The sequence below is a fragment of the Pseudorca crassidens genome, chromosome 19 (genome assembly GCF_039906515.1).
Source record: "Pseudorca crassidens isolate mPseCra1 chromosome 19, mPseCra1.hap1, whole genome shotgun sequence".
NCBI lineage: Eukaryota > Metazoa > Chordata > Mammalia > Artiodactyla > Delphinidae > Pseudorca > Pseudorca crassidens.
In genome coordinates this window covers 39,799,787-39,810,247 of record NC_090314.1, presented here as the reverse complement: position 1 = coordinate 39,810,247, position 10,461 = coordinate 39,799,787, and the positions used below count along the sequence as shown (strand labels likewise).

Below are 10,461 nucleotides of genomic sequence, written 5' to 3'. Positions count from 1 at the left end.
AAGGAAGTACCAATTAGTTGATTTGTCGATGACATTCCTTTTCTAGGACAGCAGTATAGTGTTAAATTTGTGTGAGCCATTCACACATAGGCAGGCATACACAGGCATATGGCTTTAAGAGACCACACTGATGCCTTGATAATTTAAAAGAATACAAACATTCCATATACATATATTAATTAGCAGTTAATGACTGGGCCACTTAGTCATAAAAATTTGCCTTTTACATGTTGTCTAATTATCATTTTTCCCCAAATTTTGCCTTGTAGGAATACTGTTCGAAGATTTTTGGAAGAAAACTGAAAACGGCATAAAGTGAAGATCGACATTAAAATGAGGTGAAAGAAAACTATAGTGGCATAGAAAAAGTATAAAGCTCAGTTAGTTTTTTTGTTTTTTTTTATTAAAAATTAATTCAGGACTGATGTGACCTACCAGATTTCAGAACATGTATTAATAGCATATATATGCCACTGAAAACTTAGGTCTTGTATCATATTTTTTTCTTTAAGACTTTTTAAGAAATATTACCTAAATATGTGGCTTGCTCAGTGTTTAATTGCAAGTTTTCATTCTTGGACTTTGAAAACGAGATTAAACGTTAGTATTTGTGTGAATCAGACTAAGTGGGATTCCATTTTTACAACTCTGCTATACCTAGCCTTTGGATTTAGAAGTGAAAATAAAGTATCTCTGACTTTCTGTTACAAATTTGTCTCTGTCATTGAAAAGTTTTAGTATTAATCTTTTTCTAATAAAGTTATTGACTCTGAACTAGTCCCTTGTTTTAAATATGAGATACGCTGTTACTAGAGATGTTGGTGTACAGTTTTATCTGATTTGTTCTGTTTAAGACTAATTTTTATAGAATTTCCACAGTTTAAATGTTTTAAATAATGGTGCTTCAATTTGGGGTAGTTATGAATACATTTGAATTATGCTTTTAATAACGAAGATATACAATGAACTAGAATATATTTTTACATCCCTGAGAGATTTCTTTAGTAGTAGAAAATTCAAAATGTCCTTCTGACAAACACTGTCATCCTTCAGCTATGAAATAATGATGTAGAAGAGCATTTCAAGAACTTTTAACTAGTTTTTGGTCTTAAAATCCTGTATCAAGATTTTTTTAACCTGGTCTTGTTGGATTATAAATGTATTTATTTCTATGTATGGGGTGTATGGTACATATAACAAGGTTTTTTTTTTTTTTAAAACTGATGCTTAAGGTAATGGGGATGTGGGGGGGTCGTGTACAGCAAATTTGGCAGCACGTTTCTACCTACAGCCAGCTTGTGACTGTGTAAAAATAGTAGCTCCAGCTACATATACCATGGCAGTTCTCTGTGCTTTATAATTTTCAGATATTGTCGTCAGTTTGTAGGTGGGGAAACTTGAGTTAGTGCATTACATGACTCACCCAGTGACTTACGGCTCCACGTTGGTGGAGAAACTAGCACATGGAATCTAGGTCTCTGCCTTGTGGTCCGCTACCTTACTGTTTATGCCACTGTATTCATTCTAATAGGCATAATAATAGGCTACAGAATTTACTAAAATACCCTCCACCAAGCTTTGGGAAATAATGAAGCTGCCACTTCAGAGGTTTTGTATGAGAATGCTATGGGGACGGAGCTTTCCTGGCTTACCTAGCTAATCCTGGAGATGCGGCAGTAGATGGATGGGTTATCTCTGAATTTGTCAGAGATGATTCATGTGAGGATTAATGTAAGATGGGAATCAGTCTAATACAAAGTCGACCACCTCCCAAGCACTGCCTTGTGTAGTTTAACAAGATTTTGGTTGTAGGAATAAAGGTCATAAAGTGATAGTTTATTCTATTCTATTCCTATTCTATTACTAAGTGTTAAAAACAGAAGAAATTTACTTAAGTATTAAGGTACTTAGTCATCATGAGGGTATTAAAGTGCCAGCTTTGCTCTGCTCTGCCTCATGTAGAGTCAGTAGCTGACTGACTTTAATGAAGTACACTAAACAAGTTCATGAAGTCTTCATTGTCTTCATCTGTATGGATCACTGTTGAAGCTAATGTAGGATTTGAGGGGGAGGCCTGGTCCCTTGAGGTGTCCATGGCTAAGGTCTGGCCTTAGTTGTGGAGATCTAGAAATTGGGTCACACCCAACACCCAAAATTATCAGGCTCAAGAGGAAATTATTCTTACTAACCAAATTCACAGAATCCAGTATAGAGGCCATGTGCTAATTTACACTAAGAAATACACATTTCTGTCATGTAGACCAAAAAGTTGTCAGTTGGCTTAATGCATCTCTTTGAAAAGCCTTTAAGGGGAGCCAATTTTTATTAACCAGAAGATTACTTGATAAGATTGGAATCAGCAATCAGGGTTTTTTAATTTTGGAAAATTTAAGACACAAAAGTAGGAAAGTATAGTTAACTTTTATGAAAGTCCATCACTCAATGGCCATTCTTACTCTTTGTGTGTGTCCCCTGTCATTTTCAAGTAAGTCTCAGACATTTAATTTGTAAATATTTATGCATGTATCACTAAAAGATAAAGAACAGTTTATTAATTAAAATAAATTGGATGAACTTTTAGTTGGTCAACTGTAGTACTGGTCTGGTAGCTTACTTTCCATTGTGCCTCTCAAGGGGACGTGGTAATTGAGTCTGCTGTTCTGGCATCCTCCCTTCTGCAGGGTAGAGACACTGCATCATCGCACTTTTTGTTAAGACATTTTTTCTTCAAACAGATCATAATACAGTAATTTTTCAATTTAAATTAAAACCTTTGTTGCCTTCTTGAGCTAATCATATTGCCAGCCTAGAGACGCTTACCTTCTTTCCTTATAGCATTACTCACCTGCAGGTGATCTGTCTGGTTCCTTCAATATAGTTAGTGTCACAGAGGATAACCAGCCCTATTTCTAAGGTCTGAGAACACTTTGACCGTATGTAGGTTGAGTGCAGCTACCTGATTAAAAGTTTCTAGAGATGTTAAAACAAAAATTTAGGGTGAAAGTTTTTTGAGCTTGTGTACATTCTTTGCTTCTAAAAATGCATTGTAGATGAGCTGTGCGAATGTTTTTAAACATTCTAAATGTGCATGAAACAAAAAAAATACTTGAGAATTGTGTATATTTTCTGTGGGATGGGACTTCAGGGTTGGTTTTCAGGTTTGAGTTTGGACTGATTTTTAGTTTATGAAAGAACCCCAGGTGACTGCTTTTTAAGAATTTGTGTGACAATTGTAATGCTTGTATATGGTTCAGAAAAACAACAGAAGTGTTTAGTGATCTGTCTCTCTTCTACTCCTGTCCCTCTCTTCCTCCTCTACAGGAGCTACTAGTGTTAAGAATTGTTTTTCCAAGTGGTTTTTGTGGGGAAGTGGGGGTGAGGGATGTAACCATTTATGTATGAATCTTTTAGGGTATATGATAGTATAGCGTACGTTCTGAATCTTGCTGTTCTCACTCAGTATATTTAGAGACATTTGAGACATAGGAGATAGGAATTTCAAGTTTAAACAAGCAATTTTCAAAAGTACATTTCGAGTAAAAGAGAATTAAATGTATTTTTCATTGTTGTATTAGATTTTTTAATTTTCTAGTTTAAAAATGCAGTTTGAGAGTTTCATAGTTGATCTGTTTCTTCCCCTCAGCCATCTCAAATAGATCAGTTGTCAACAGCTTTAAAAACGTTTAGGAACAACAGCTTTCGAAAACAGTTTGGCATAACTGTGCCATAACTTCTTGTGGCTATTCCACCCCTAGATACATACCCTAGAGAAACTCCTATGCCTGTGTGCCAGGGGATGGATGTAAAAATGTCATAACCGCATCGTTTGTAATAGAAAGAAAAGGAAATGGAAACAAACTGGAAAGACTTCAAACGTCCAACAGTCCACTGGATAAATATTGTGGTGTATTCCTATAGAGGAATTACACAGAAGTCAGACTGAACTACAGCTGCACATGTGAACAAGGAGGAGTCTCAATGGTGAAAAAAGCAAGTTGCAGAAGAATACATCCACGGTGGTTCCGTTTCTGTGAAGGTCAAAACCAGGCCGTTAAATATATGGTAAATGGAAAGCAAGGAAATGATTAACACAATTCAGTACATTGGAGGGATGGAGGGAGATCATGAAGGGCAAGGAGGAGCCTTCAGAGGAACTGGTGGTGATTGCTGAAGCTGGGTGGGTGGTTTCTTTTTTAAACTGTATGTGTATCTGGTTTTGTATGTATGATATTTCTTAATAAAATTTAAATTAAAAAATGGGAAAAGGTCTTGGTGAAGGTAGTAAGTAGTAAAACATACGTAAACAATGTGTTTCATGAAATTAATCTTCAGTGAGTAGCAGATGTAAAGGGTACTGCTTCTCAAGTGCCAGATTTAGGGTCTTAATTGTAGTCTTCGAAAGCTAGAAACAGGGCCTAAATATATGTTTTCTTTGTGATACATTATTTTTATCTTGATGTTATTTTCATTTGGATGCCCGCCAGGGAGCTGATGCTGCTTCTGCTGTGTAAGCAGCTTCCAAGAAAGCTTTTCTGTCAGATTTATGCCAATCCAGGAAGGAGAGCTGCTGAGGTGAGAAGAGCCATTTTCCTGACCTGTCAGCACGTCCTTCCCTTTGTTCAAGTTACATTGTCACCTCAGAGGGGCCGCTCTTTGTCCTTGTTCTACTCTTAATACGAATACCATGAAGTGTTTAAATAATGTTTGCTCTTTAAGGGGAAAGTGGTTGAAACTTTACCCTAATCTGAACATTTTCCACTTTTTTGGCATTGGTTGCGATAAGTGTTGATGTAATGCCTCAGTGTCCCTTCGCCCTTCATCAAAGGTGACCTATGAAGAATTTGGAGGTGAGAGAACAGTGGCCTATTTCATGTGCTGGAGGAGACAAGACATTGTGCTTGCCCAGAAGGTCTCTGGTAATTAAAGATCAGCCTTAAGGTCTCAGTTCCATGAGGATTAGGGATCATTTCACACGGGTGTGTAAAGAAGTGACAGTGTGGTGTGTCTTGTTGGAAGTTGGTAAATGGAGTCAGGCATGAGTGCTTCCAAGGTAACAAGCACTAGAAGTTAGCAGTTGACCCAGAAGGATTCCGGGTGGTGTGGTAGGGAAGAACCTAGCACGGGGTGTGATCATAACCCACCTTGGAGCTAGTTAGTGAGGGTGCCAGCTTGGTTTTATTTTTTCACCTGTTTAATAGAGTTCAGTGCTGTATGCTGTGCCTTGGCTTTTCTGCAAGTTGTATGTTAAAAGTACCCTCAAAGATGACTTGTGTTAAGTCATAGGTAAGTTAAAAAGTGTGTAAAAAGGAAATGATGGTAAGAGATGGTTTTAGAAACTGGGATATTTGAACCAGTGTGGCAAGTGGGGTCCTGGCTTTCCCAACTCATCAGCTCACCCTGCCCTTAATGGAGTTCATGTGAACAGACCCTGGCCATTTGTCCTGGCTGAATCTCAGGAGTGCATACCTATGCCTGATCAGGATTGGGGTACAACTTTACAAACTAAACTTGCGTTGATAAGTATCATACTTACAATTTTTTTTTTATACTTCTGTTTGTCAAAGCATTTTGAACGTACTCTTCTCCCAGCCCAGAGAAGTTGCAAACAAGGAAATGTAATAAGTACACATGTGAAGTTAGCAAACTGGTACATACATCCAGCTTCATTATTTACAAAATACTAATTCCAGTTTTTTGTTTCTGGGATTTCTTAATATGTCATTTTTGCAGCATTGCTGTTGTAGCAGGGCTTCTCTAACAGAGATGGTGTGTGCTCTATCAGTTTAGAGCTTCCATTTTTCATTAAAATTAGTTCTACTTCTTGAAAGTCCCGTAGTCTTAGAATGTCTTTGTCCTTAATATGGAAAAGAAATTATATAATGGTTCATAAATACATGTGAAGTTAGGATACAAAGGCTTAATAATACTGGCCAAGCATTGTTTTCTGTCTATTCATGGTAAACTAAGTCAGCAGTTTAGAATTGTTTTTTCTGTGTGCGTGTGTATTTTTTTTTCCCCCAGTCCATGTGGTTGCAGGTTTCCAAAGGGAATAAAGTCCCAATTTGAAGAAAAACTTTAGGCCAGGGCATTAAAAAAAAACAAAAAACTATAAAGTATGATCATCCCACTACTTTTAGTTTACAAAGAATATACTGTTAGCCAAGGCACCAATAAGAATTGCTAAAGGCGCTTTTTTGTTTTTGTTTTTGTTTTTGTGGTACGTGGGCCTCTCTCACTGTTGTGGCCTCTCCCGTTGCGGAGCGCAGGCTCCGGAGGCGCAGGCTCAGCCGCCATGGCTCACGGGCCCAGCCGCTCTGCGGCATGTGGGATCTTCCCAGACCGGGGCACAAACCCGTGTCCCCTGCATCGGCAGGCGGACTCTCAACCACTGTGCCACCAGGGAAGCCCCGCTAAAGGCATTTGAAAGTTGCTTTTTTAAAAAAAATAATGCCCAAAGAAATGAGAATTTTCTTCTGAAGTTAAAAAGTGAGATTTGTATTTTGAATCAGGAAAATATATTAAAATGCCCCAGATTTTGTTTCCTGAGATTGCAAAGGCTGACTGTTGCTAAGTAGATAAGAATGGGTTTGTATTTTCTGTCCTGGGGACCAGTCAGTTTTGTAGAGATTGGAGGCTGGCCATGTTGAACTAGGGTCTTAAATGTGGGTGTTAGTTGTAATTCAGACAATTTTAAAAGGGTTGATGAATTACGTATGCAAATCTGTAGAAGCACCAGGTTGAAAATAACCTAGCTACCGTGTTTGGCTGTCCCGCAGCCGGAATTTCCAGTGTCTTGGATTTTGTTTTCATATTAGTAATGCAGGAGCTAGTGACTGGCTTCACAGGACATAATTTTACCCACCTAGAGCCCAGTCTCTATTTAGAAACTTGTAAACCCTACCTTTCTGAGTAGTGTGTTTGGTAGCTTTCTGATTTTTTCCACTTGCTCAGGGTTAATCCCCAGTTCACAGCAGCTCACTTTTAGTAGATTTTGGTAACTCAGCTCTTGTCTATCCAGTTCAACTTGAATGAAGTCATGCATTTTCTTTGTGGCTCTGAATTCTGACTTTCAGCACCAGCTCTGGATCACCCACAAATTTATTCGTAAAAGAAACAAAACATTCATTTAAAAGCCTTTCAACATCAATTATTACAGCAAAAGAACTGAATAATAAGTAGATCTGGAGCTTTTATAGGCAAATATAAACTTATAATTATCTGAAGCTTTTATTGGAATGCTGGGCAAGCTCTGGGGTGTATGCCCCATCATACCCACCAAAAGGCTTGCAGTTTGAAGCTAGGCTAGGATTTAAAATATGCAGTGGGTGATATGCAGCACCCTTGGCAATACATAGGCGTTGTTTGTGCCTTGTTGGCTATTTGTAAAGCTTCAAGGAAACGTGTAGCCCTGGGGCTCTGTATTCTTAAGAGTGTAAATCATTCTGTTGATAACCACCTGGGACTTCAAGGTGAGAGGTAGGCTGAGAAATAGGATAATTCTACCATCTTCTGGGACAGTGGCATTGAGTGAGTCTTAAAACTTAACTGTTGGGCTTCCCTGGTGGCGCAGTGGTTGAGAGTCTGCCTGCCGGTGCAGGGGACGTGGGTTCGTGCCCCGGTCCGGGAGGATCCCACATGCCGCGGAGCGGCTGGGCCCGTGAGCCATGGCCGCTGGGCCTGCGCGTCCGGAGCCTGTGCTCCGCAACATGAGAGGCCACAACGGTGAGAGGCCCGTGTACCGCAAAAAAAAAAAAAAAAAAAAACTTAACTGTTGTAAGAAGGAGCAGTTTCGACTGAAGGTGGAGGGAGCCAGATGGTGAGTTTGGCTTTGCGACATGGTGTCAGGGCCGAGACCTCACCTAGGCAGATGTCATCAGGTTTGGCATTGTCACCTGGGTCAGTTGGCAACTGTTGATTTGCGCCTTCTTGTGTATATTCACCTGAGAAAGAATTGGAGAAGGAGAGTTGAGAGAGCAGCAGCACAGCATTTAGCTCTCCAGATCTGCCAGTTAGGCGAGGGGCGATAGAGCCGCATCTCCACTCGCTGCCCTGCGGCAGCTCCTCCTTACAGGAAGAACTGCCACGAAAAGGGCAGTAATTACATTCAGACTTGAAGAGTAATTTTCCTTAATCACCATTTAAATCATGAAAAGGAACTGAGACAGTAATTTTGAATGGTATGTAATCTGAGGAAGAAATATTTATAATCTGTGCACTTAACTCGTTTCTGCTTAAATATATTCGGCACTGAGAGCTTTGTGTCTCCAGTTCTTTAGCAGAGTTATACAGTTAGAAGAGTCCCTTTATAAGGAGTTTTCTCAACCAAAGCCTGCTCTGTGCTGGGCACTGTGCTAAGCCCTGGGGAAATCGATGATTCAAACAACAAAAACCCAAAGTGGTGTCTGTCCTGGCGTTTACAAGTTAGCAGGAGAGAGAGATATTAATCAAGTGACCTCAAGCAAATGTGAAATTACAGTTGGCATGGCAAGGGCAAGATACACCAAAGTGTGAAAGCCTGGAAAGGAGTTAAGAAAGATCTCCCTGAGGGGCAAGTGTTTGACCTCTGAAGGATGAGCAGGCTTAAGCAGATCCATAGGGTAGAGGGAGAAGAGCTTTCCAGGGCCCTGGAACAGCAGAGGCCCTGTGCGGGGAGGCAGTGGCGCTTCAGAAGGAAGAAAAGCAATTCAGCATGGCTGCAGGGCAGAGGGCAGGGAGGGACCCTGTGCGCCAGATTGTGGGATTGTCTACTGACCTCTGCTACCCAGTCTGTAGCCACTAGTCACGTGAAATGGGATGTGCTCTTAAGTGTAAAATACACACTGGATTTCAAAGACTTAGAAAAAAATGTAAAATTCATTCATTTTTAATATTGGTTATGTGTGGAAATAATAGTTTTGATATATTGGGTGAAGTAAATATATTAAAATTAATTTCACCTGTCTTGTTTTAATGTGGCTACTAGAAAAATTTTAATTACATATGTGGCTTACATAACATTTTAATTGGACAGTACTGGTACGGGCGAAAGGCCTTTATTCTAGAACAATGCCAAGCCATTAGACAGTGTTCAGGAGGAGGCTGTCATAATCAGACTTGCATTTTGGAGGGGAGGGACCAGAAACCTCACTGTGCTCACAAGAATCCTATGGGGTGTAGACATTATTCCCATTTTCAGTCAAGAAAATTGGTGCTGAAAGGTGAAGTAACTTGCTGGAGTTGCTCCATTAGGAAATGGCAGCGCCTGGATGTGACCTACTAATTAAGTGGGGCCCAGTGCAAAATGGCTACCCAGGGAATTGCACCCTCCGCACCTGAACACTGTGGTATCTGGATGGGGGTGGCTGAGGGACCCCAGCCCTTGTCGCTTCCCTGCTCAGTGGACCTCAGAGCAAGCCCTGCCTTGCCCGCCTGTTGCTTGAGTCGCTGCCAGGGGCCGAAGGTGACAGCAGAATGAGGGAGTGGTAGCGGTTAGAGCACGATGGACTGAGAGTGGGACCACACATTCGAACCACAGCTCCCAGTTCCCAGTCCCCCAGCACATGCTCCATTGTCCCGTCTGATTTCACTTACAGAACAAACTAAATATTAAAATTTTCGAGCCAGCGACCATAGAGCACTTAATCCCAAGCGTGAGGCCTTCATGTAGGGCCCTGCACAACTGCTCTGATCTCAGGCCCATGAAGCCAGTCCTGCTTAGGGCTTAAACCGTGCTTTTTCCACACTGCTAAATGCTCCCCCAGAAATGAGATGCTCTCGCTCAGCGCAGCCCTCTCCCAGGACAGAAATAATGTCCCTACCCCTGGGGCAGGGATCTGCAGTCTAGTCCGTGCCCTTCCACTCTGGGCCGTGGAGGGAGCTCTGCCCTGGGCTGGGAGACAACCTTGCAGCCACTGAGCCTCAGCCCCCCAGATACCTGAACTGGAATGATGCCCTCCGCACACCTTCACTGCTCACCCCACACAGAGCGTGAGATGTCCCTCAGCTTGGCCTACCACGTGTAAAAGCGTTTAATTCTCGGATGAATCTGTCGGGTCATGATGCCCTGTGGATGGACAGGGCCTCTTAGAGGTCAGAAGGCATGCCCTTTGAAGTCGGGCAGATTTGGATCTGTTGTTCCTATGCTATTAGTAGCAGTGACACCTTAGACAAGTTACTTAATCTCTCTGAGCCTGTTTTCTGATCTGGAAAATGGGATTAATAATCTCCAACTCACAGGTTGTAAGAAGGAAATGAGAAAGTGAACGAAGTACAACCCCTCCAGGCACTCAGTGAGCACCAGTATTTGCTGGCTGCAGTTATTAATTTACAGCTATTGATACTTGCCTCCCCCTGAAAGGACCCTTGGTCTACTTGCTCTGCTCTTGACTACACCCCTGGCAGACTGGGGGAGGGCACCCTGCTCCTCCCTTCCTCAGGCCCCTCCCCTATCCTTGAGGACCATGTTGGAAACAGGAATTAAAG

General features: G+C 41.3%; 2 protein-coding genes across 12 annotated transcripts in view; one reads left to right on the top strand and one right to left on the bottom strand.

Moving 5' to 3' along the window:
• LUC7L3 (LUC7 like 3 pre-mRNA splicing factor) overlaps positions 1-774 on the top strand; it is a 25,027-nt gene extending 24,253 nt beyond the window's left edge. For 5 of the 11 annotated variants that reach the window (XR_010937593.1, XM_067716412.1, XM_067716408.1 and 2 more), the window contains one exon: positions 270-774. Coding sequence is in view for 2 of the 11 variants with exons in the window: in XM_067716412.1 (XP_067572513.1) it covers positions 270-303 (34 nt within the window). In the remaining 9 variants the exon portion in view is untranslated. The other 6 variants (XR_010937594.1, XM_067716406.1, XM_067716413.1 and 3 more) reach the window with 2 other exon arrangements.
• A 4,936-nt stretch (positions 775-5,710) lies between these two features.
• Positions 5,711-10,461, bottom strand: part of ANKRD40CL (ANKRD40 C-terminal like) — a 46,938-nt gene continuing 42,187 nt past the window's right edge. Inside the window, 4 exon segments of the mRNA XM_067714214.1 lie at positions 5,711-5,854; positions 6,902-7,039; positions 7,041-7,081; positions 7,860-7,940. Coding sequence (XP_067570315.1) covers positions 5,711-5,854; positions 6,902-7,039; positions 7,041-7,081; positions 7,860-7,940 — 404 coding nt within the window.